Genomic DNA, 27,107 nt, shown 5'->3' on the forward strand with positions numbered 1-27,107 from the left:
CAGCTCTGCTCCTGTGTGCTGTGTCCCTTCCCTCCAATCAGCTCTCAGAGCTCTCCTCACTAAGCTCTGCAGTATTTCATTTAAGCTCTCCGCCCCCTGTTTTCTGACAGCTGGAACAAGCTTTAAAAAAAAAATTGCACTTTAAATGGCTATAGAGAAGAGAAGACCGCAGAGAGACAACTACAACTTATACAGGAGGATTTGTTTCATCTCTGTGGATCACCTGAGGCCAGTCACTTCACTAGGCGTATGTAAAAAGTTACAAACACTTTAAAGTATAACTAAATGCAAAACGTTTTATTTTTGTATAGAGTGGAGAAGGATTAGAACACCTGTCCCTCACTATTTGTCCGGTTTTCCATAATCAGCAAAGGTGAAAGTGCTGCCTCATTTACACATGTCTTTGGGGGGGTGTGATAAAAAAAAAAAAAAAAAAACACATGGCAGAGCCACGTTTTTTTCCCCCCCTCCAACTGTTTGCCACTTATGCAGCAAAGGCAGAGGAGCGGGGGGATACAAATGCCGCACCCAAGATGCTTTGCAACAAGGCAAAAATAATCCCTGCTGAATGGGAACACCCCACAGCTGTGTACAATGCACATGGTTGTGATGCACTAGAAGGTGTAAGTCAGGGAGTGTCAAATTCTAGCTTATCCCAGGCCGCAGCAGCAGTATGGTTGCCCTCAAAGGGCCAGTTGTATCTTTAAGCCTATGTATCTACTCTTTTATCACTCAGGAATGTGTTATGTACAGGGTGCAGGGTGCAGGGTAGAGGTCGACCGATATGGGTTTTTCTCTGGCCGATGCCGATATTTAGAAATCGCGGTGGCCGATAGCCGATTTATGATGCCGATTTTTTTCAGGCCGATATGTTAAGCCGATTTTTCAGGAGCTTTTGGGCTAAACAGTAAAATTAGCCCATATTTTTTTTTTCGTCCAAAAGTTTTCATTACCTGTTTTTGTGTAATTATATATATATTACACAAAAACAGGTAATGAAAACTTTTGGACGAAAAAAATAAATATGGGCTAACTTTACTGTTTAGTTTTTTTTAATTATTTGTTAAAGTATATTTTTTTCCCAAAAAAATGTGTTTGAAAGACCGCTGCGCAAATACCGTGTAACATTAAATATTGCAGCAATCGCTATTTTATTTCCTAGGGTCTCTGCTAAAAAAAAAATATATAATGTTTGGGGGTTCCAAGTAATTTTGTAGCAGAAAATATAGGATTTTTACTTGTAAGCAACAAGTGTCAAAAAAGATTTAGCCTTTAAATGGTTAAACTGAGAATTCTCCTACACGGAGTTCAGTTCATTGATAAGTAGCAACATTGTATATCTTTTCTCAAAACTTGGCAGGCTGCCCAGGAGAGAGAAGTCTTCTACGGGAAGCTTCAGGCAACTTGCATTGACTTCTATTACAGAAGCTTTTTGCAAGTCGCGGTGCTGAAGTTTAAATCGGCTTTTTTAAAGCACAAATCGGCCGATGTCGATTAATTAAAAAACGCAAAATATCGGCCGATATATCGGTCGACCTCTAGTTTAGGGGTGGACTGAGTGCAGGGTTTAGGGGTGTGCAGGGTTTAGGGGTGTGCAGGGTTTAGGGGTGGACTGCGTACAGAGTGATGGGTTTAGGGGTGGACTGAGTACAGAGTGCAGGGTTTAGGGGTGGACTGAGTGCAGGGTTTAGGGGTGGACTGAGTGCAGAGTTTAGGGGTGGACTGAGTGAAGAGTTTAGGGGTGTGCAGGGTACAGGGGTGTGCAGGGTACAGGGGTGTGCAGGGTACAGAGTGCAGGGTACAGAGTGCAGGGTTTAGGGATGGACTGCGTACAGAGTGCAGGGTTTAGGGGTGGACCGCGTGCAGGGTTTAGGGGTGGACTGCGTACAGAGTGCAGGGTTTAGGGGTGGACTGCGTACAGAGTGCAGGGTTTAGGGGTAGACTGCGTACAGAGTGCAGGGTTTAGGGGTAGACTGCGTACAGAGTGCAGGGTTTAGGGGTGGACCGCGTGCAGGGTTTAGGGGTGGACTGCGTACAGAGTGCAGGGTTTAGGGGTGGACTGCGTACAGAGTGCAGGGTTTAGGGGTAGACTGCGTACAGAGTGCAGGGTTTAGGGGTAGACTGCGTACAGAGTGCAGGGTTTAGGGGTAGACTGCGTACAGAGTGCAGGGTTTAGGGGTGGACTGCGTACAGAGTGCAGGGTTTAGGGGTGCGCTCCCTCTTCCTTTGTAGGCGGCTCTAGTACTGCCCTGTGTAGATCTTTCTACTACCCATGTATTTCGCTCCGTTATACCTCCCTGTGTAGGTGTCTCTCTCTACTACCCGTGTATTTCGCTCCGTTATACCTCCCTGTGTAGGTGGCTCTCTCTACTACCCGTGTATTTGGCTCTGTTATACCTCCCTGTGTAGGTGGCTCTCTCTACTACCCGTGTATTTCGCTCCGTTATACCTCCCTGTGTAGGTGGCTCTCTCTACTACCCGTGTATTTGGCTCTGTTATACCTCCCTGTGTAGGTGGCTCTCTCTACTACCCGTGTATTTGGCTCTGTTATACCTCCCTGTGTAGGTGGCTCTCTCTACTACCCGTGCATTTGGCTCTGTTATACCTCCCTGTGTAGGTGGCTCTCTCTACTACCCGTGCATTTGGCTCTGTTATACCTCCCTGTGTAGGTGGCTCTCTCTACTACCCGTGCATTTGGCTCTGTTATACCTCCCTGTGTAGGTGGCTCTCTCTACTACCCATGTATTTGGCTCTGTTATACCTCCCTGTGTAGGTGGCTCTCTCTACTACCCATGTATTTGGCTCTGTTATACCTCCCTGTGTAGGTGGCTCTCTCTACTACCCATGTATTTGGCTCTGTTATACCTCCCTGTGTAGGTGGCTCTCTCTACTACCCGTGTATTTGGCTCTGTTATATCTCCCTGTGTAGGTGGCTCTCTCTACTACCCGTGTATTTGGCTCAGTTATACCTCCCTGTGTAGGTGGCTCTAGTACTGCCCTGTGTAGGTGGCTCTAGTACTGCCCTGTGTAGGTGGCTCTCCCTACTACCCGTGTATTTGGCTTGCTTATATCTCCCTGTGTAAGTGGCTTTTGCCTTGCATTGCAGTGAGATCATTCTACTCTCATATTCTGGAGAGCTATCCCAGCCGTCTCTGCCATGGGGGATCTGTTCCATCCCGAAGTTGCTGAAAGCAAATCTATCTCTTGTACATACAGAAGACTTCTGTGTTTACAAATGACTGCGGGGACCGGAGGGCAAGAGCTGGAGGTGGCGAGATGGAGTTCTGCCACAAATCGGCTGCAAAACTGTGTGGGAGGGCCACGTGCGAAGGCCTGGCGAGCTGGATTTGACCCGCGGGCCTTGTGTTTGACATACAGTATGTGGTGTAAGGGGTTAAAAAAAGTAGTGAGGAGGCAATACAACACTTTGTCAGCACCTGTCAAATGCTCTCTGAAGAGCAAGCTGAAAATCTCAAAATTTGGGGTTGTCACCAGAAGAGGAATAGAGGGGAAATCCTCCATTGGGGACACTGGTTCTGATGACAACCAGGGATTCCCTCACTTTGGATATAGTACAGGAAGTGAAGTGAACTCTCCACAATGGCAGAAAGCAATGACATAACTCTCCTTTGCTCCATACAAAATGAAGTTCTAAGTCTGGCCATTGTTTACAATTAAGCTTAGATAGCACACAGGAGACTGGCTGGTGACAGCCCTTTATTACAGTATAAGAAGGCTTGTATGTCTCACACAGACTATGACACCCGGTGTGTGCTGGGCAGACAATCACTGTACATGCCCACACTGAGCTGGGTATACTCACAGTAATAAGACACCACAGGGTCCCTCTTCTCATGTTCCTGTGCTGTCCTCAGGTGATGCTGGATAGACTTGAACTGTGCCGGAATGGAGGGCAGCTGAGCAGCCATCTCTGTCCCCTCACACAAAAATACAGTGACAGCACAAGACACAATACACACACACAGCTCTTCCGCTTCCGCCCGTCTGTGGGTGGGAACAAGAGGGTGACACAGCGAGATGGGAGGAGACACAGCGCTGCTAGGAGAGGAGGCAAGGCGTGTGGGCGTGGCGACGCATTGGGGGCAGGAGACGAGAGTTGCTTAGTGGGCGGTGTGATGCAGCTGAGATGGGTGGGAAGACGGGGCATGTGGGCGGGGTAACAGAGCGGAGATGGGAGGAGTGACAGGGGAAGTGTGGAAGAGGGCGGGTGACAGAGTGGAGATGGGAGGAGAGACAGGGCACGTGGGCGGGGTAACAGAGCGGAGATGGGAGGAGTGACATGGGAAGTGTGGAAGAGGGCGGGGGTGACACAGTGGAGATGGGAGGAGAGACAGGGCGGGGTAACAGAGCGGAGATGGGAGGAGTGACGGGGGAAGCGTGAAGAGGGCGGGTAACAGAGCGGAGATGGGAGGAGAGACAGGGCACGTGGGCGGGATAACAGAGCGAAGATGGGAGGAGTGACGGGGGAAGTGTGGAAGAGGGCGGGTGACACAGTGGAGATGGGAGGAGAGACATGGCACGTGGGCGGGGTAACAGAGCGGAGGTGGGAGGAGTGACGGGGGAAGTGTGGACGAGGGCGGGTGACACAGTGGAGATGGGAGGAGAGACATGGCACGTGGGCGGGGTAACAGAGCGGAGATGGGAGGAGTGACAGGGTATGTGTGGAAGAGGGCGGGTGACAAAGTGGAGATGGGAGGAGAGACAGGGCACGTGGGCGGGGTAACATAGTGGAGATGGGAGGAGAGACAGGGCACGTGGGCGGGGTAACAGAGCGGAGATGGGAGGAGTGACAGGGGAAGTGTGGAAGAGGGCGGGTGACACAGTGGAGATGGGAGGAGAGACATGGCACGTAGGCGGGGTAACAGAGCGGAGATGGGAGGAGTGGCAGGGGAAGTGTAGATGAGGGCGGATGACAAAGTGGAGATGGGAGGAGAGACAGGGCACGTGGGCGGGGTAACAAAGTGGTGATGGGAGGAGAGACAAGGCACGTGGGCGGGGTAACAGATGGGAGGCGTGACGGGGGAAGTGGTGTCATCCAGTAGGAAGGGGCAGCACTGCCAGCTGTATGGTGGCGATAGTGTCGGGTGGCACCTGATGAAGTGGAAGATCTGCTGGAGGAAGGTCATTTATGATCGGGTAGATAATTACAGAGGAAGCTGTGGGATGGGGTCAGGCTGTATTGGATATGAAAGCTTCTATACTAAGATCTTCATATACATACCAATTGCTGTCTTGGATATCCTAGAAAAGGCTGCCCATATACTGCACGATCTGATTTTACAAGGATCCACATCCATCTAACTCTCTAATCCTTATACAGTCAGTCACATTTAGATTTACCAAACCTGTGTAATATGAGGACATACCTAATCTGTTCAAGCTATTCGTATCAATTCAAACATCCCTTGCACTATAGGTGTTGGTGGATCCAAGGAAGATTGTACAATCAGATTTTATAGTGTATGGTCAGCTGAACCACTTTCCAACCGGACCATTTCTGACCCTTCTTACATGCATGTAAAAATCTACATTTGTTAGAAAATTACTTCAAACACCCAAACATTATATATCTATATATATAAAAAAAAATTAGCAGAGGCCCTACATAATATAATGATGGGCTTTACAATTTGTTTTATGTCATACGATATTTGTGCAGTGGTTTTTCAATCACAATTCTTATGGGGAAAAAATACGCTTTAATTGCACACAAGCACAAAATAATTCCCAATATCTTGATAAAATGTAGAAGATGTTACGCCGAGTAAATAGTTTGTGTCACGCTTTAAAATTGCGTATGTCCGTAGAATGGCGCCAAACTACAATACCTAAAATTCTTCATAGGCAACGCCAGTTACCAGTTTACATAGGAGGTGTGGCACGGTGTGGTGCGATGCGATCACCGTTGACATGCGGGACTTGTGCATTCATATGCATTCACATTTGCGCATAGGCACTTTACATTTTACAAAATTATTATTTATTTTATCTAAAACTTTTTTTTTTTTTTTTTACCTTTTTGTATTACTTTTATTGCTATTACAAGGGATGAGCAACTTCCCTTGTGACAGCATGGACCATGACAGGTCCTCTTTATGAAGAAATGTGGGGTCTATTAGACCCCATATCGTTCCTTTTGGAGTCCAGTGCATCTAATCAGACACAGGTCAGTCTGATCGGCTGCTTTCCTGGCAGGTAAACAAGGAGCCAAAACTGGAATGGATTAAATCCTCATCGCTCCCAGTTTACGGGGTCACAGAGAGGGAGAGACAACGTCAGTTCCTCTCTCTGTTGTGCAGCCATCACCGTCGGCTGTAGCGCTCCTGGGATCTGCGATCGGACGGGAGAGCCAATCGAATCACTTCTGCTGAACAGAGAATTGGCAGCAAAAAATCTTCATATCGGGATATGATGCTTGTAGCTGTAGGCATATAACCACTGCAAACCGAGAACATCATATAAGGTACTAGAGTCGGCAAGTGGTTAAAGGGGTTGTAAAGGTTTGTTTTTTATTTTCTAAATAGGTTCCTTTAAGCTAGTGCATTGTTGGTTCACTTACCTTTTCCTTCTAAATGTTTTTTTTCTTTGTCTGAATTTCTCACTTCCTGTTCCTCCTCAGTAAGCTTTCCACCATCATCCGAGTGGTGGTTACATCAGCCAGAACTGCTTTCTTAGGAGGAACAGGAAGTGAGAAATTCAAACAAAGAAAAAAAAACATTTAGAAGGGAAATCGAAGGAAAAGGTAAGTGAACCAACAATGCACTAGCTTAACCACTTAAGGACCGGACCAATATGCTGCTAAATGACCCAAGGGGTTTTTACAATTCGGCACTGCGTCGCTTTAACAGACAATTGCGCGGTCGTGCGACGTGGCTCCCAAACAAAATTGGCGTCCTTTTTCCCCCACAAATAGAGCTTTCTTTTGGTGGTATTTGATCACCTCTGCGGTTTTTATTTTTTGCGCTATAAACAAAAATAGAGACACTTCGGACAATGTTGACACATTTTTGGGATCATTGTCATTTTCACAGCAAAAAATGCATTTAAATTGCTTTGATTATTGTGAAAATGACAGTTGCAGTTTGGGAGTTAACCACAGGGGGCGCTGTAGGAGTTAGGGTTCACCTAGTGTGTGTTTACAACTGTAGGGGGGTGTGGCTGTAGGACTGACGTCATCGATTGAGTCTCCCTATAAAAGGGATCACTCGATCGATGCAGCCGCCACAGTGAAGCACGGGGAAGCTGTGTTTACATACAGCTCTCCCCGTTCTTCAGCTCCGGGGAGCGATCGCGATGGGGCGGCTATAAACGAATAGCCGCGCCATCGTCCCGGATCGCTCCCCGCGGAAATCCGACCGCCGCATGTAGCGGGGGGGGGGTCCCGATCGGACCCCCGACCCGCGGAAAGGCAGGGACGTACAGGTACGCCAATGTGCCTGTACGGGCCATTCTGCCGACATATATCTACATGCGGCGGTCGGGAAGTGGTTAAAGGAACCTATTTAGAAAATAAAAAACAAACCTTTACAACCCCTTTAAAGGAGTTGTAAAGGATTTTTTTCCCCTAAATAGCTTCCTTTACCTCGGTGCAGTTCTCTTTCACTTACCTCATCCTTCGATTTTGCTTTTAAATGTCCTTATTTCTTCTGAGAAATCCTCACTTCCTGTTCTTCTGTCTGTAACTCCACACAGTAATGCAAGGCTTTCTCCCTGGTGTGGAGAAAGCCTCTTGAGGTGGGAGGGGGCGAGCAGGAGTGTCAGGACGCTCACTAACACACAGCTCCTTTCTCTATCTTCAAAGTAGAGAGTGTCCTGACACTCCTGCTCGCCCCCTCCCCCCTCAAGAGGCTTTCTCCACACCAGGGAGAAAGCCTTGCATTACGGTGTGTAGTTACAGACAGGAGAACAGGAAGTGAGGATTTCTCAGAAGAAATAAGGACATTTAAAAGCAAAATGGAAGGATGAGGTAAGTGAAGGAGGACTACACTAAGGTAAAAGAAGCTATTTAGGGGAATTTTTTACCTTTTACAACCCCTTTAATGGTAACAATTTCATATATACGATTGTGTTGTGGTTTTTTTTTTCTATGCCCCTAGGGTTGGGTCTAGGGGCATAGAAAAGAAGATTCCCTGACCTGATCCTGCTTGTCCCTGGATGCACGGCATGCCTGCACCATACATTCATTGACAGATTGCAGTGCCATTTATTTTAAATAAGGAGGGGTTATCGTGAAAAGGCGGGGGCGGTGAAGGGAGGGCTGTTTATGTATTCATGTGGGGTTGAGTAGGCGACACACCATGGCGCATTTTAACAAAAATGTGGTGATACGTCTAATAACTGGCACATCAGAAGTAAAAGGTGGATGGACGCACACTGGTTCTAATAACATCCATAACGTTTATTGCAAAAATCCAAATACCACAGCACACAGAGAGAGCAAATGTTGACGCGTTTCATGCCAATGGGCGCTTAATCATAGCATGTGTGCGGTCTTCCATCTTCTACTTGTGATGTTCTGCAGTACAAGCTGGACCGCCACCGAACAGTTTTGGGGCTTGGATCAACAGTGGACTGACCAGGAGCAGTGTATAGAGTTTTAGATTTCTGATAATTGGGACATTTTTGTGTGTTAGAAGTAGGGTTGTCCCGATACCACTTTTTTAGGACTGAGTACAAGTACCGATACTTTTTTTCAAGTAGTCGCCGATACCGAATACCAATACTTTTTTTTGAATTTGGCCCCAAATGCAGCCATGTCCCCCCACAGATGCAGCCATGTCCCCCCATATGCAGCCATGTCCCCCCATATGCAGCCATGTCCCCCCATATCCAGCAATGTCCCCCCATATCCAGCAATGTCCCCCATATGCAGCAATGTCCCCCATATGCAGCAATGTCCCCCATATGCAGCAATGTCCCCCATATGCAGCAATGTCCCCCCATATGCAGCAATATCCCCCCATATGCAGCAATGTCCCCGCATATGCAGCAATGTCTCCCAATATGCAGCAATGTCCCCCCATATGCAGCAATGTCCCCCCATATGCAACAATGTCCCCCATATGCAGCAATGTCCCCCATATGCAGCAATGTCCCCGCATATGCAGCAATGTCTCCCAATATGCAGCAATGTCCCCCCATATGCAGCAATGTCCCCCATATGCAGCAATGTCCCCCATATGCAGCAATGTCCCCCCATATGCAGCAATGTCCCCCATATGCAGCAATGTCTCCCAATATGCAGCAATGTCCCCCCATATGCAGCAATGTCTCCCAATATGCAGCAATGTCCCCCCATATGCAGCAATGTCCCCCCATATGCAACAATGTCCCCCATATGCAGCAATGTCCCCCATATGCAGCAATGTCCCCGCATATGCAGCAATGTCTCCCAATATGCAGCAATGTCCCCCCATATGCAGCAATGTCCCCCATATGCAGCAATGTCCCCCATATGCAGCAATGTCCCCCCATATGCAGCAATGTCCCCCATATGCAGCAATGTCTCCCAATATGCAGCAATGTCCCCCCATATGCAGCAATGTCTCCCAATATGCAGCAATGTCCCCCATATGCAGCAATGTCTCCCAATATGCAGCAATGTCCCCCATATGCAGCAATGTCTCCCAATATGCAGCAATGTCTCCCAATATGCAGCCATGTCCCCCATATGCAGCAATGTCTCCCAATATGCAGCAATGTCCCCGCATATGCAGCATTGTCTCCCAATATGCAGCAATGTCTCCCAATATGCAGCAATGTCCCCCCCATATGCAGCCATGTCTCCCAATATGCAGCAATGTCCCCCCATATGCAGCCATGTCTCCCAATATGCAGCAATGTCCCCGCATATCCAGCAATGTCCCCCATATGCAGAAATGTCCCCCATATCCAGCAATGTCCCCCCATATCCAGCAATGTCTCCCCATATGCAGCCATGTCCTGTTTCACTTACCTGTATCTCGCCGCATCCCCGCTGCCGCCGACTGTGTAATACGGGCGGGAACATTACAGGCAGCTTTGAATAGCTGTAATGATTGGCCCGGCGCTGCGTATAGACACTCCCCCTTGCTCGGGATTGGACAGTTCACCCGAGCAAGGGGGAGTGTCTATGCGCGGCGCAAATCATTACAGCTATTCAAAGCTGTAATGTTCCCGCCCGTATTACACAGTCGGCGGTAGCGGGGATGCGGCGTAACGGCGGCGGATCGCTGGGACGGATTGCTTCTTCGGTGTCGGCGGCGGGAGGGGACGGGGGTGGCAAGTATTCTATTTGTGTATCGGGGCGGGGTATCGGCGTCTGAGTACCGCCGAAAAAACTCGGAATCGGTCCCGATACCGATACTAGTATCGGTATCGGGACAACCCTAGTTAGAAGCCCAGTGATTGTAGCCACCTCAGCTCTAGAAGATTTTACCCCCTTCATGCCCAGACCATTAGCACTGTGCTATTTCGTAAATCGTAAGAAAGCGAGGCCAGAACAGATTGGCCTCATAAAGAATGATGAAGGGAATTTGGCTACAAAGGACAGAGAGAAGGCAAAGGTTTTGAATATACAGTTGAACCTCAGATTACGAGCATAGTCCATTCCTGGAGTATGCTCTTAATCCAAAGTACTCGCATTTCAAATCGAGTTTTCCCATTGAAGTCAATGGAAATGAAAATAATTTGTTCCGCATTGACTTCAATGGGATGCAATACTGAATGCGGCCAGAGGTGGGGGGTGCCAAAAAGGCCCGAGGCTCGTTTCCTGCGCCCCCGTACCTCAGGCCAGATGAGGTACTGCAGGCCAATGTTCGGCTTTTCTCGGCTCCTGCGCCCCTGTATCTCAGGCCAAATAAGGTACTACAGGCCAATGTTCGGCTTTTCTAGGCTCCTGCGCCCCTGTATCTCAGGCCAAATAAGGTACTACATGCCTATTTTCGGCTCTGCTCGGCTTCTCACAAACCGAGTTAGAATTTAAAGAAGAATTTGCTCGCAAATCAAAACACTCTTAAACCAAGTTACTCTTAAACCGAGGTTCCACTGTATGCTCCTCAGTCTTCAAAAAGAAAACAAGGGGGATACAGTAACCAAGACTGTAATGTTAATCTTCATAAAACATCAAGAAGCACCCTGATGGCTAATAGAAGAAAAAATCATAAATTGAAAAACTTAACATAAAAAAGTCATTGGGATCAGATGGCTTACACCCGAGGGTCCTTTAGGAGCTCAGCCAGGTGATAGCCAGACCATTGTTCCTAATTTTTATGGACAGTTTACTGACTGGAATAGTACCAGCTGATAGGAGAAAATTCAACGTGTCACCAATATATAAAAGCGAGTCGAGACATATCCCTGGGAACTACAGGCCAGTTAGCCTAACATCAATAGTCTGCAAGTTATTGGAGGGGTTGATAAAGGACTATATACAAGATTTTAGTAATAAAAACTGTGGGCCATATTCTTGTAGAAAGTAGGCGGGCGGCGCGTAAGCCATTTACACTCCGCCGCCCCAACCTACAGGAGCAAGTGCTGTATTCCCCAAACGATTGCTCTGTAGTTTGGGGCGGCGTAGTGTAATTGGCCCGGCGTATCCCCGCGTATATCCAAAGGGGGCGGCTTGTATTTAAATTAAGCGCGCCCCCGATTCGAAAGAAATGCGCATGCTCCGGGCTTAAAATAGCCCAGTGCGCATGCTCCAGTTCTCGGTGTAAAACGTCAATGACGCCGACGTGTGCGTCATTGACGTAAAGTCGTATTCGCGGACGACTTAGTAAAACGACGTACACGACGCGGACCCGACGCCATACTTAACATGGCCTACGTGGGACTGGCGTAAGGTTACCCTCATATAGCAGGGGTAACCTTACGCCTACGCAAACGACGTTAGCGACGGTTACGCGACGCAATTTCGTTCGTGAATCGGCGTATCAGGCTCATTTGCATAAACAAATGAGACCTGAACGTAAACGCCACCTAGCAGCCGGCGGAGTAATTACATTTAAGATCCGACAGTGTAAGTGACTTACACATGTCGGATCTTAAGCGTATCTATGCGAAAATGATTCTACGAATCACTCGCATAGATACGCGGCCCAAAAAAGAGAGATACGATGGAGTATCCTGAGATACTCCATCGTAACTATACTCAGAATATGGCCCTCTATCATTAACAGTGACCTTGTGTTGGTGTCTTTGTTGCTATCACTTTGAACAATATAAGACAATCGGAATTCCTGGATGTGCAGCCATTTCTTTTCAAGTATCTTTAGCAGTAATCAGCATGGATTCATGAAGAATCCTTCTTGCCAGACCAATCTATTAACTTTCTATGAGAAAATGAGCTGCCATCTAGATCAGTGGTTTTCAACCCTGTTTTCAAGTACCCCCAACAGGCCATGTTTTGGAAATATCTCTGAGATAAAATAGCTGTTCAAAATACCAAGCCATTGACCCTGATTTAAAGCAACTGTGCAAGATAAATGAAAACCTGCAAACATGGCCTGTTGGGGGTACTTGAGGACCAGGTTGAGAACCACTGATCTAGACAGAGAAAGGCCTGTATATGTGGAGGTCAGTCGGCATGGACCATAGGGTGAGTACCTGGATTGAAAACTGGCTATGGGGGTGTGTCCAAAGGGTGGTGAATATCGAGTACTTTAAAATACTTTAATAGGAGTGTCTAAAAAATAGTTGTGTTCTCTCCCATTTTACAGTTTTTTTCTCACACTGTAAGGACAGGTAGTTAATTGGTTACTGTCCTACATGGCCCTAAGGCTACATTCACATCGGCGATTAGGGCTGATGCGAATAGTAGCGGCAGGAATCAGAGATTTATGTTGCAGCTCTCAGTGGCTAGGTGTGGCTGCTGGCAGGGTGGATTTGATTTAAATCAATAGTAAAAAGCCTTGATTTAAATCATAATTGATGTGCCAGTGACAATACAAGGTAAGGGGACGTGGCAGCAGCAGGTAAGTCGATGCTCGCTAACAAGCGCTGCCATGATGGACCTGAAATGACAGGTGCTCTTTAAATGTAGGGTTGTCCCGATGCCACTTTTTTGAGACCGAGTACAAGTACCGATACTTTTTTTCAAGTACTCGCCGATACCAATTACTGATACTTTTTTTTAATGTCATGTGACAGTGGCAGTATTTTTTTATTTATTTTTTACAATTTTTTATTTTTTACAGTGATTTCTTTTTTTTAGAGGGGGGGGGAGTGGATTGTTGGTGTGTTTTTTTATTTTATTTACATTATATTTTAATTTTTTTTAATTATTTATTGCAATTTATTTTTCTTTTTTTATCAGCCCTGTTGGGGGTCTTTGGTGAGATATCAGGAGTCTTAACAGACCTCTGACATCTCCCCTTTAAGACAGAGAAAGGGACTAAGGACACAGATTCCCCAGTCCCTTTCTCTGCAGCCTCAGCTAAAATTAATGGAGAGAAGCTCCTCTCCATTCATAAACTGAAACATCGTAAACACAGGTGATCACTGACTCTGTTCATTCGGAAAAGGTAGGAGCCGGGTTTAGCAGCTCCTACCTCCGCTCTCCATCCTGACAAATTGAGGGGGGAGAGCAGCACAGAGGGGGGAGAAGACAGCACGAAGGGGGGAGAAGTCAGCACAGAGGTGGGGAGAAGACAACACGGAGCACAGAGGGGGGGAGAAGACAACACGGAGCACGGAGGGGGGGGAGAAGACAGCACGGAGGGGGGGAGACAGCACGGAGGGGCGGGAACAGCACGGAGGGGGGGGAGACATCACGGAGGACAGAGGGGGGAGGACAGCATGGAGGGGGGAAGACAGCATGGAGGGGGGAGGACAGCACGGAGGAGGGAAGACAGCACGGAGGACAGAGGGGGGAGGACAGCATGGAGGGGGGAGGACAGCACAGAGGGGGACAGTCAGCGGTGAACCGATGCGGCTTTGGGGGAGTTACAGTACAAGCACCGATCACCACTGTATAACTTTAACCAAAACAGCTGAAAAAGTGGCAGATCAGTGCTTGCAACTCCCCTGCCCCAACGATCACCCTGACTGCACAGGTATCAGGTGAAGCATCGGAGCATTTCCCCCGAGTACAAGTACTCTGTGAAATGCTCGGCATCGGTACCGATACTAGTATCGGTATCCGGACATCCCTATTTAAATGTTCGGACTCATTCTTGCTGGTAGTTAGAATATTTAATATTTGCAAACAAAATTAAGGTTTCCTCTTTAGAATAATAAGCTGTCAGGTTAGTACAACAGCGATATCAGAATCGATTCAATCAAACAGTTTGTAATGTACATAGATTTGCAAAACAATGGTATAAAGGAATCCTGAACATTGTTTTATCTCATGGTTACTGTGAAGTTGTGTGAATGCATCAATGCAGTGCAGAGCTTGGATTCATTGAATTAATTTACCAAAAATGTAACTATTGTAGAATATACAGCCTCATGCTATATAACTAAGCTCAATTTCATGTTGAATAAACTAAATTATTAATGTATCCTAAATAGAAAACGTCTATCTAATCTTTAGATATATTTTTACTCCAAAAGCATTTTATTAAAATAATTTCATAACGATTGATTTAAATTAAAAAAATCATTTTTTTTAAATCATTGATTTTTATCAACCCTGACTTTGATCCCTAGAAGTAGGGCCAAAAAGGCTTTAGCCATACGTTGCCTTTAACCACATCAATACCAGTATGCAAAATTGTAAAAATGTGTTTATTCTTACACCCCTAGGATCAAAAGGAAATTTACTGGTTTGCTGTGCTTACGCTACATTATAGAAGAGCTACCTGCTAAGGCTTTAAAGTAAGTATTGTGTTTATTTAGGATCTTTTTTTTTATATGATACCAAAGCCCCCCCTGACCTTTTCTTAAAACAAAGGGTCATGGTGGTCTGGTGAGTAGGCACTTACCTCTACTTCTCACCCGGTGTCGCCAGTTTGATATTGTTTTAGAGGTGATGGTGTCAACTTTCAAGAAACCTATCCAATGCATGGACTTTCAATAGCTTACCACTGAGCTACTATTGCTGCAATTTCTGGACTTTGCACTTTTTGTTTATTGGTGTTTTAGTACACATGCACTTTATATTATTACTGTATTGTTGTTTATACAGTTCATATATCGATTTTTCATTTTATGTGTTTTTAATTATTACACTATAGCACCTTACTATTAGCGTCCCCTTACTATACTTATACATAGTATTGCACAGAGTGAACCCCAAACCTCCTCTTCTGGGGTCCCCCCACTGGTGCTCTTGGCTCCTCCTCATCTGTGTGTGCAATCATAGCAGGCTGTTTGCTATAGGGCCACACCTTCAGGCTCACTCCTGGGCCGGGCTGTGTGTGTGTCTATAGACACACACACAGCCTGGCCTGCACCAACCCCCCCCCCCCCCCCATTCCCTCAATACCGGATTTGATTGAGAGCAGCAGGAGCCAATGGCTGCTGCCTCTGTTTCCTGTGAGGAGAGAGACCAGTGCAGCTGCAGTCAAGCACAGGGCTGGATCGAGAAAGGACTCGGGTAAGTATAGGGGGGGGGGGGTTGAAGGGACGATAAAAATACTGGGACATTTTTTACCTTCATGCAGGAAATGCATGAAGGTAAAAAATGTCTTAATAGTAGTCAATAAAAACAAATAGACAATAGTGCTTTCCATATACATTTTAAAACCATATAGTTAATTAAAAATAGAGTCACATGAAAAAAATCAAGATTGCATTCTACAAAGACTCCAATGAGCAGGGTTTCTCCTTGCAGCTCACCGCTCCACCCTGACCGCTCAGGCTTCACTGCAGTAAGGTTGTTCTGCATTCCTGTAACCCGTTTTCAGCAGAGAGCGGTCTGAAGTCCACTCTCCACTGACGTCACTGCAATCAGTCCAGGCTGAGACGGACAAAAAGAGAAAATATCCCCTAACTGGACTTTTAAGGCATGAATGTTCAATTGTAAATAGGGAAAAAAAAATCTTATTGTTGGAATACATACATCAATTGAATACAAGTTACAAGATAAATGGAATGTTTACAATAACTGCATATGAATGATAACAATCACCACAACGATTGACAATGGTTTCTCGTAATTCACCCAACACGTTTCGGAGCAAAAATCTCCTTCTTCAAGGGTTTGTATGAGAGGGTCAATCATATGTCTATAATATATTAACAAAAAGGTTTTAGCGTACAGTCCATATAACATCATAATAATGACAACATAGAAACTGGCAAAGAATGCGTATATCATGTGTACTTACATATTTTATAGAAATTTCATATGCAAAACAGACGCTCCCCGCCCCTCCACAGCTCAGCGCTCCAGTGAGCAGGGGAGGGACAGAGTGGGGAGCTGCTGATTGACAGTCAGCAGATCTCTACTCGGGGAGGTGACAGAACTGAGCCATCAGCCGTGTTTTCGATGGATCGGTTCTCAGTGCAGAGGTGACGGGGGACAGGTGCAGCATGGGTCTGATTCTGCATCTACCTAGGTAATTATGATGGACAAAAAAAAAAACATACTTCTCTTTTAATGCATGCACTGGTTTTGTGATTGTTTATATTGCTGCTGATTACTCTGCATAGTAATTCAATGATTTTATCAGTTGTTTATCAGCACTTTACAATTTTTTTTCCTATATTTTGTGAAGGTTTGTCATAACTTTGAGTACTGTAGCATAGTTTTGATTTACCACTATTAAAAAGTCTTACCTTTAGAACGACTTATTAGGCTTTAACATTTTATTTTTACATTTCAGAATGCCAAGCTGTATGGTAAAAACATGTACTTTTTCATGGCGAGAAAAGGATCAAGATGTAACCCTGCATGTGTTTCCAAGAAACCCAGATATGATTGCCAAATGGTTAAGAAAAATTCATTATGAAGAGAACACAATAGAGGAGCTAACAAACAAAATTTTAGGATCTAAAACCGGAGGCTACCGAATATGTTCACGCCACTTCACTGAAAGTGACTATGAACAAAGAGGCCCAAGTAAATACCTTAAAAAGGATGCATTCCCCACTCCATATTCACTTAAGGAGCCACAGAGTCCTGCTTCCCCATCTCTGGACCACAGTTATGTTAAACGTATTCGTCTTGAAGTAGAGCCACCTGGGGAAACATCTTTACCCATTTCCTTTGGTGCTCAAGAGAATACTGCTGATCTATCCATTGCAACAAACATTTTTCCAACAGAGGGCACAAATTCTATTTCTGAACTTCTTTTTTTTGACATGGGTGAGACTGATCATGCAGAATGTGAGATCGAAACCACTGGAGATAGAAGTCTGACAGTCTCGAATACATCTCAGCCACCAATGCCTCCATTAAAGCGTAAATACAGTTCCAGGAGCACAAGAACAGTGGGGACCTTTATGGATCCTATCAACACAAAAAAACATAAAGCTACCCAGTTTGAAAAAAGATTTCGCACATCCAACAAAAAGACTCAAGTATGCTGCAGAAAAGATTACAATTGTGTAGGTATTCAGTGCAATATTGTAGAACTCCCTGGCTTGCAGTGTTTGCCTGTTAAACAAGAGTCAGCAGCAAGGCAACACACAGGGATGAAATTACAACGTGATGTATGGCAACACTCATTTCCGGAAGACGGGGCTTTGGACTCCCAGAGTGCGGCATCGTATGAACAAACTGCAGTGGGTATTGCGCCTCATCTGCCTGAGCCGTCACCTTTCCATACATTTCCAGGACAAGAGATGGATAATACTGGACAGCTTTTGATGGACTGTGACCCTGAAGATAATCTTGAACCTCTGCTACTCAGTGAGAGCTACAGGCCTACTCTCAAGGAAGAGGACCATTCTATACAGACTCTTTCAGAGGATGAAGACTTGTTTGTGGATCCAAAGAATCCCGACAACTCTTTTGTCTTGCTCCATGATGTCCCTGGCAAAACTGACTACGCTGCAGAAATAAAATTTTTAGTATTTCATTCCTGTCTGGACGAGCTGCTCTGGAACTCAAAATGTAAGGCAGTGAGTGCCTGCTCTGGAACAATCATCAAACTTCAAAAATATATGGTTGGTTCAGCTCTCGTGGTCAATGGTTTCTGTTCGAATAATCACAAGTATAGACTTTGGGTAAGTCAGCCCTTCCTTGGAAGAATGCCTGTTGGAAATTTGCTGCTGTCTGCTGCAATTGTGTGCAGTGGATCAAACTATCAAACGATGACAACATTTTTTAACAATCTCTCTATGCCTAGCATCTCTAAAACCACTCATTGTCAATACCAACAAAATATTATATTTCCAACTATCAATTTCCACTGGCAGGATGAAAGACAGTCAGTCATAAAGTCTCTAGAAAACAAGGCTATTGCCCTGGCAGGAGACAGTCAGTGTAACCCTTCTGGATGTAATGCAAAATATTGCACTTATACTTTGATGGACGTTGAAAGCGAGAAGATCGTGGACTTTCAAGTTGAGCAGTTTCAGGCAGGGGTATCATCAGTAACCCTAGAAAACAAAGCTTTCAAAATAGCTTTAGAACGCCTGCTAGCTGATGATGTGAACATAAAGGTGATAACCACGGACAGACACATCGGAATAAGGAAAACAGTGCAACAGAATTACCAACCAATAAAGCATGAATTTGATGTTTGGCATTTTGGCAAGTCAGTAAGTTCCAAATTAATTGCTGCCAGCAAATCAAGAAACATGCGTCAATTGGCTCATTGGGTTCCACTGGCGAAAAAACATCTCTGGTGGTGTTTTATGACCTCCCATCACAATCCAGAACTACTGAAGGAAAAATGGCTGTCGCTTATATACCACTCAGCTAATGTTCACCAGTGGCCAGACAATAGTATATACCACTCCTGTCAGCACCCACCAATATCAGCTGAGGAGGTAAAAAAGTATGAGTGGCTTTCATTGGGTTCTGCAGCTCATCAAAAACTAAAAGAAATTGTGCAGAACCCCCAACTTCTTCATGATCTCCAACATCTGTCCCATTTTTCCCATACTGATAGCCTTGATGTATACAACAGAATGTGCCTCAAGTATCGTTCGAAGTGGCATCATTTTCATCTAGATGCCATGGTTGCTCGAACTCAACTGGCTGCTCTAGATCATAACAAGAACACTAAATGGTTGCAAGCCTTGGTATCAAAGCTCACTCATATTGAAAAGGTTGGAACATCAAGGTACAGATTTTCATATAACAGGGTGAAGAAAGACTTGGTATCCAAAATGTACAGTCAAACCACTCAGAAATTCATAAAACATATATTATCAGATAGTCTCTCTTTTGCAGCAGGAAAAAAACACTTTAACTGGCAAGAAAGACCCTCTAGGATTCCACAAAATATTGCTCCAGGGAACTGATCCTGTGTATACCATGTATATAGTTTTTTTTACTTTAGCTTTCTTTTGATTATAATTTATTGTTGGCGGATACACTCTGTTTAATATTATTTTGTAACTGTTGTCCAATATGTTTACATATTTGTAGATAGATTCATGTAGGGGCGCGCATCTTTAAGGCGGCGTAGCATACCAAATTTACGCTACGCCGCCTTAAGTCAGAGAGGCAAGTACTGTATTCACAAAGTACTTGCCTCCTAACTTACGGAGGCGTAGCGTAAATGTGGCCGGCGTAAGCGCGCCTAATTCAAATGAGAATGAGGGGAAGTGTTTTATGTTAATGGGGGGGGACCCGACGTGATTGATGTTTTTTAAGAACGGCGCATGCGCCGTCCGTGTACATATCCCAGTGTGCATTGCTCCAAAGTACGCCACAAGGACGTATTGGTTTCGACGTGAACGTAAATTACGTCCAGCCCTATTCACGGACGACTTACGCAAACAACGTAAAATTTTCAAATTTCGACACTGGAACGATGGCCATACTTAACATTGACTAGGCCAGCTATTTGATGGAATAATTTTATGCCTGAAAACGCCTTACGTAAACGGCGTATCTTTACTGCAACGGGCGCACGTACGTTTGTGAATAGGCGTATCTAGTCATTTACATATTCTACGCCAAACTCAACGGAAGCGCCACCTAGCAGCCAGCCTAAATACTGCACCCTAAGATACGACGGCGCAGGCTGACGTATCTTAGCTAGGTTTAAGTGTATCTCAGTTTGAGAATACACTTAAACTTAGGACGGCGCAGATTCCGAGTTAGGTCGGTGTATCTACTGATACGCCGGCCTAACTCTCTCTGAATCTAGCTATTGGTGTTTATCTCATATAATGATTTTTCTAACCTATTTATTTTTGTGTTTTTTCTTCTTATTTTTTATTACAAATTATTCTTACTGGTGATTTTGATCATTACTTTTTTTCATACATTTTTAAAATGGTAATTGAAGTGGTATTAAAGCCTTGGATATAAAAAAAAACATGTCATACTTACCTGCTCTCTGCAGTGATCTTGCACAGAGCAGCCCCAGTCCTCCTCTTCTCGGGTCCCTCGTTGGCCCTCCTGCCAAGTTCCCCACAGCAAGCAGCATGCTGCGTGGGCATCCATGCAGGCACACTCTCTCTGTCTAATAACGCACAGAGCTGCAGCTCAGCCCTGCTCCCTCTCTCTCATTGGCTGTGATTGACAGCAGCGGGTGCCAATGGCTCCTACTGCTGTCTCAGCCAATGAGCAGGCATCCGATCAGGCACACTCTCGAGCCACTGCTCTGCTTTTCTAATAACGCACAGAGCTGCAGCTCGGCCCCGTTCCCTCTCTCATTGGCTCACTGGCTGTGATTGACAGCAGGGAGAACCAATGGCTATTACTGCTGTCTCAGCCAATGAGGAGGAAGTGTCGCCGGAGAGCCGAGGTTCATTTGGGGGGGTGCAAACGAGAAAAAAAAATTGCAGCCTCACTGTGCCCATCAAATGCAGCCACTGTGCCATCAATTGTCACCACTGTGCCATGCCATCAAACTCAGCCACTGTACCATGCCATCAAATGCAACCACTGTGCCATGCCATCAAACTCAGCCACTGTGCCATCAATTGTCACCACTGTGCAATGCCATCAAACACAGTCACTGTGCCATGCCATCAAACACAACCACTGTGCCATCAATTGTCACCACTGTGCTATCAATTGTTACCACTGTGCCATCAATTGTTACCACTGTGCCATCAATTGTTACCACTGTGCCCATCAATTGTTACCACTGTGCCCATCAATTGTAGCCACTGTGCCCCGCAATTGTCGCCACTGTGCCCAGTAAAATGCTGCCACTGTGACCTGTAAAATGCCCTCCCCCCGCACTTACCTTTCTGGGGTCAGCCGTGCTTCTACCATCCCTCGATGTCTTCCCCCGCCCTCGAAGACGCTTCAGCCAATCAGGTTACCGGTAACCAGAACCGGTGAACCTGATTGGCTGAGACGCCTGTCAGTCTTATCCAAGGAAAGCACCGCCGGTACGTCCCGAGGATAAGCATTCAGGAAGCCGACTACAGCCTGAGGGCTGTACTCGGAAAGCCTATCAGAGCCGCTGGCTCTGATAGGCACTTCCACACAGCCAACCAGCTGCCGTTATTCAGATGGCCGGCGCTCAGCATCCGGCCATCTGAATAGTGGGTGGCAGCGGTGAAAATACATAGCCTCCATCGTCCCCTGCCTCCATCCCCCTCTGCGGTGCCACCAAAAACCCCTGTCTCTATCCCCCACCCTCTGCCGTGCCACCGTCCCCCTCTGCGGTGCCACCAACACCCCCTGCCTCCAATCACCCCCTGCCACTAACACCCCCTGCCTCCAATCTCCCCCTGCCTCCATCCCCCTCTGCGGTGCCACCGCAGCCACCATCACCCCCTGCCTCCAATCACCCCCTGCCTCCGATCTCCATGCGCAGTTCCAAGCCGAACCAATCTCGGCTATTTTTACTGGCACATTTCCGCAACTACGGACAGTTACGAATGGGGGAAAAAAGTGCCCTTTTTTACGAACTGTCCGTAAAAATACGGACGGTTGGCAACACTGACGCTCACAAGCAGCCACTGCTCCAACTCAACCTTCCTCTCCCTTCTAACTCTCACCAGCCCTTCATTATATGAGCTGTGTGCACCTGGGCACACACCCTGCAGGCTATCTATAAGATCTGGACACAGGGTTGGAGATCTCGTCCCACCCATATCTCTGAGGAATCTACAAGCCACAGAGCCCCTTGTAGAGATAAATAAATCTGAGAAAACTGCCAGAGCAGTTTTCTCTGTTTTAAAATTTAAGCTATGCAGCTCTGCACTCAGCTGATATGCAGACTCTGGCCCAGATTCTCAAATGGCTTACGACGGCGCAACGCAATGTACGCCGTCGTAAGTCCTAATCTGGGCCGTCGTATCTATGCGACTGATTCTTAGAATCAGTTACGCATAGATATCCATTAGATCCGACAGGCGTAAGGCTCTTACGCTGTCGGATCTTTTTTTTCGCCGCTAGGTGTCACCTCCGTCATTTTCCCCGTTGAGTATGCAAATTAGCAAAATACGCAAATTCCCGAACGTACACGCGGTCAACGCAGTGAAGTTACGACGTTTACGTTAGATTTGCGACGCGTAAAATTGCCCCTGCTATATGAGGGGCAACCAATGTTAAGTATGGCCGTCGTTCTCACGTCGAAATTAAAAAATTTACGTCGTTTGCGTAAGTCGTCCGTGAATGGGGCTGGACGCCATTTACGTTCACGTCGAAACCAATGACGTCCTTGCGACGTCATTTGGAGCAATGCACCCTGGGATATTTTCAGGACGGCGCATGCGCAGTACGTTCGGCTCCACGCCCAATACCAGGCTAATTTGAATTAGGCGGGCTTGCGTCGGGTGATTTACGCTACGCCGCCGCAACTTTACAGGCAAGTTCTTTGTGAATAAAGCACGTGCCTGTAAAACTTGCGGCGGCGTAACGTAAACCAGATACGTTACGCCCGCACAGTTTTACGCCCAGATGCGAGAATCTGGGCCTCTGTGTCCACTTTAATCCCATCTTCATTGGGACAGGGCCTCGCTCTACCACACCACAATATTTTCTACTTGTTTAAAAAGTTAGACATACTTCCATGCAAAGGCACGTGACTACTGCCTACAGTATAATTTCCCACCAAAGCAATCAAGGGCCCCTTTTTATGCTCCATGTACGTTGTGCCAAGGAAATAACAATTTTACAAAGGATGACTATGAAGAAGTTAAAGAATTTTACCAGCTGTCTGCTGGGCACTGCAGTGTTTACTCCACACTGCACCTGCTTTATTTTACTCATTTGTTAAAAATAGGCTGCATAATGCTGCAGAGAATAGTTCTTTGGCAGGTCAGGCTGTCCATCTCTAAGCACCTTTTTTTCTATCAATTAAAATGTAAGGGCTTTACTTTACTCCACAGAATATATATATATATATATATATATATATATATATATATATATATATATATATATATATATATATATATTTATTTATTTATTTATTTATTTATTTATTTTCCCTGTAACATTTTTAGTAGCAGTATCTATTAGACCCGCAGCTTTATAGTAAAGAGTTCAAAAAGCACCCTTAGCAGTTTATATGGAACAGGGTAACACCATACCTGCCCACTACTGCCCTTTGGAACAAGTATCCTAGTATTTGCCCTCCTCTTCACTGTAAGGGTTAACTGTTCATTATGCAGAGGTGATGATTAATAACATGATATACTTACCTTACTCCTTGCTCCCACGTGAGTGAAAAATAAGGTAAGTACATCACATTATTCATCATTGCCTATTAATATAGGTACTTAGTGCCATCAATTTACACTGAACTTTTCATATCTATTGTATATTCACATCAGTCCCTGCCCTCAAGGAGCTTACAATCTAAAGTCTCTAACTCACATTCAAACATACAAATACTAATTTAGATAGGAGCTGAATAACTTACTAGCATGCCTTCAGAGTGTGGGAGGAAATCCACACAAGCACATGGAGAACTATTCAAAGTCTGTGCAGGTAGTGCCATGGTTGGAATTCAAACCAACAATCCTAGTGCTTCTAAGCAGAAGTGCTAACCACTTAGCTACTGTGTTGCCCATCAATGCAAAAGGAGCAGTTAAAAATTGCATGTCCCATGTGGTCCCCAAAATGCTGCACTTTTACCATTGTGATATGATCGATTTAATAAATGTTTGGACATTATTTTGAAGATCCATGGTGTGCTGGTAATATTTGCTTTAAATTGCAGTGGAAAGGAAATCTCTACTACACCTGACTGCCCCCCCCCCCCCCAATGTAATAGCGTATTGGAAGTGGCATGTTCTCTTAAAGGATATAGAGGGGTTTATTAAACCCCTAATGTATCTTTTACACTCCATTGAAGCCAATAAAGCACAGATCAAGCTTGATCAGCTTCTTTGTCGGCCACAGCAGTCAGGGGATGACATCCCTGAAACCGTAAATGATGGAAAGTGTGTGGCTTCAGGCTTCATTCACTCTGCTGATCATCTGTTGCTCTCCCCAGTAACACCCATTATGGCCATTCTGGACACCCAGGTGAGGCAGGAGCCCATGAGCGATATGGCAGAAGGGGGAAGGAGGGTCTGCCATGCCATATTGTCGCAATCAAAAGAGCTCCTGGAGGTGGAGATGAATTTTGCTGCATGTTAGTACCAGGTTGCAGTCCTCAGGATTGCCCCACCAGGAGGTTAGCAAGCCAGGGTCTAGAAGCAGATAAACAGGTTAGGATCAAACAGAAGCAAAGTCAATAACACAAGCCAAAGGTCAGTAATGAGTAGTTGCAGGTTGTGATCAGGCAGAAGCATAGTCGAGGAACAAGCCAAGGGTCGAGGCAGGGTTGTCCAATGGATCAGATAGGGTGCTGTCCAGCATTTTAGGTAGCTCAGCGAGAAGAATTGTCTCCAGACACAGCAAAGGTCCCAGGTTCAAGTCCAGGCTGTGAAAGTACTCCCCTCCTCCCTGGACATCTTAGGGCCAGGTTTGTGAGGAAACTTTTGGTGGAATTCTCTTGTTAATCTAGGGGCATGTACGTTCTCCTCAGGCTCCCAAGAATTTCCCTGTGGCCCATATCTTTCTCATTTAAACAGATATTTTAATTCATTCCTAAATGGAAAATCCTGGAATCAAGAATTTTCTCCACCACAAATTCACCTCAACAGGGGGAGGAGGTGGAAGAATTCTTCCAGAAAAAGGATTTTCATAAAATGATTTTAGTATTGATCTGTGAAAAACAGAGTGAATCTTCATACTGTCAGGAAGTTTTAAGAGAAAGCTAACAGGGTTGATTTGAGCAGAAATCTGCAAAGGACCCACAAACATTTGGCCCAGCTTTGCAGATGGAACATGGACCTTCAAATTTTTGGTTGGTAACCAAACCTTGTCCCCCACATGAAAGGTAGGAAGTGATCTGCAATGTCTCAGCAGCCTTCTTGTAACATTCATGAGCCTCCCTCAAAGTCTCAAACAGTTTCTCCTGAATCTCCTGCAATGTAGTTAATCTGTTGGTAACAGAAGGAATTTGAGTTGCAATAGGGAGATCAGGAATAAAAATCAGAAGATACCCATTGTTTAAATAAAAAGGACTTTGAGAAGTGGAGCTTTGCTTAAAATTGTTATAAGCAAACTCTGCTGTAGAAAGATAATCCACCAAGTCATCCTGAGGATAACTTACAAAACATTCAAGGTATTGCTTCAAGGTTTGATTGGTCCTCTCGGTCTACCCATTAGACAAAGGATGAAAAGTGGAGGACACATTAACACCTAAGGCCTTGTACTCACGACCGGATCTGTCCGCTGAAAACTGTCTGTCGGACAGTTTCCGGCGAACAAGGCTGATTTTTGTTTTGTTCCGCTGGCTTGTACACACCAGCGGACCAAATTCCCGTCGTACCGGAACGCGTGCACGTAAACCACGTACGACGTCACTATAAAGGGGAAGACCAAAGTTAATGGCGCCGCCCTCTGTTCCTCTTTTGCTAGTTACGGGTTTGCTCGTGTTAGTGAAGGTTTGGTTAGAGCTGATTCGCGCTTTTCGGTCTCCACGCTTTGACAGCGTGTATTCACGGGTTCAGTGCGTGTGCTTGCGGGATCGTAGTTGTCATTCGGCTATAGGCTTGCAGGTTGTTTCTGCTTTTGCAGTTGCATCCTGTGCGCTTGTATCTGTTTGTCACGCGTTCGTCGCAGGTAGTGCTGGACTTGCGAGTGCTTTCGGTTGGAGTGTGTTCTTGACTGACCAGCCGGCCGGTTTGAAGCCATGATGGAGCAGCAGCGTCAATTTTCGCGATGTGGGGGTTGTTTATGGGATGGCTGCTGGATATGTTCATCATTCCAGTACTTTGGCCAGAAACAGGGGGCGGAGGCGTTTCTGGACCAAGAATTGGTTGCGCCAGCGTGACCAGTTCTCACATATGCCTCTGCTTAGGGAACTCCAGGAGAATAATCCTAATGACTTTAGGAATTTTCTCCGCATGACGGACCCCGTATTCAACAGTCTGCTGGATCTTCTGTCCCCCTATATCACGAGGCAGGACACTGTGATGCGCCAAGCCATCACGGCCGAGCAGAGGCTTATTGCCACGTTGCGGTACCTGGCGACTGGGAGGAGCCTGCAGGACCTCAAGTTCTCGACAGGCATCTCTCCGCAGGCGCTTGGGGTCATCATACCGGACACGTGTGCTGCCATCATCAAAGTTCTGCAGGAGGAGTATATTAAGGTAAGTTCCCTCATTATAACCTCACAATCTGGCTGTAATAATGTGGGCAACTAACTTTTGTTTTAAATTCCCAGATATGCTGTGTGTTTAACTAACGTTCCCTTTTCTCCCTATGCATGTTGATATAAGCTTTACATGTTTTATTCTTGGCCTACCTGCATATTTGTCCCTTACCCAATATTAACCTGTCCAGCATGCTATCCTAGGGACAAACCCACCTTGCCAATTTTTCAAACACGACTTTTTGGTTTTTGTGTCCCCCCCCCCTTAAAACTTTTTTAGTCCCCATCAGAGGGCTGTGGAGTCTCTTAATTAAGTGGCCCTATATATTTCATTACCCAAATTCTCCCTGCACATTTTTGAAATGCAATTTTAATACTGTGAAGTAGCACAAGGATGCTGGTAGGATTATGTTTTGAATG

General features: G+C 45.7%; 2 protein-coding genes across 4 annotated transcripts in view; one reads left to right on the forward strand and one right to left on the reverse strand.

The window, feature by feature from the left end:
* The window catches only part of VTA1 (vesicle trafficking 1), a 281,215-nt gene extending 277,209 nt beyond the window's left edge, over positions 1-4,006 (reverse strand). The window contains exon 1 of the mRNA XM_040350905.1: positions 3,824-4,006. Within this exon, the coding sequence (XP_040206839.1) occupies positions 3,824-3,929 (106 nt within the window). The 5' untranslated portion in view covers positions 3,930-4,006. The remainder of the gene's footprint in view (positions 1-3,823) is intronic.
* Positions 4,007-5,033: 1,027 nt separating this feature from the next.
* On the forward strand, positions 5,034-19,555 carry LOC120937571. 3 transcript variants are annotated; one of them, XM_040350906.1, is made up of 3 exons: positions 5,034-5,157; positions 14,749-14,820; positions 16,773-19,555. In XM_040350906.1, exons 1-3 carry the CDS (start codon positions 5,150-5,152, stop codon positions 19,360-19,362), a joined length of 2,670 nt encoding a protein of 889 aa, XP_040206840.1. In that variant the 5' UTR covers positions 5,034-5,149; the 3' UTR covers positions 19,363-19,555. The 3 variants fall into 3 exon arrangements, with proteins under 3 accessions (XP_040206840.1, XP_040206841.1, XP_040206842.1); XM_040350907.1 differs by having other exon boundaries at positions 5,034-5,142; XM_040350908.1 differs by lacking the exon at positions 14,749-14,820 and having other exon boundaries at positions 5,034-5,142.
* The last annotated feature ends 7,552 nt before the right edge of the window (positions 19,556-27,107 follow it).

The sequence above is a fragment of the Rana temporaria genome, chromosome 4 (assembly GCF_905171775.1).
Source record: "Rana temporaria chromosome 4, aRanTem1.1, whole genome shotgun sequence".
Classification (NCBI taxonomy): domain Eukaryota; kingdom Metazoa; phylum Chordata; class Amphibia; order Anura; family Ranidae; genus Rana; species Rana temporaria.

Bases quoted from the DNA above. Each gene is read 5' to 3' on its own strand.
- LOC120937571 (XM_040350906.1), top strand. The intron at 14,821-16,772 runs GTAAGTATTGTG...TTTACATTTCAG, and splicing joins CTACCTGCTAAGGCTTTAAA to AATGCCAAGCTGTATGGTAA.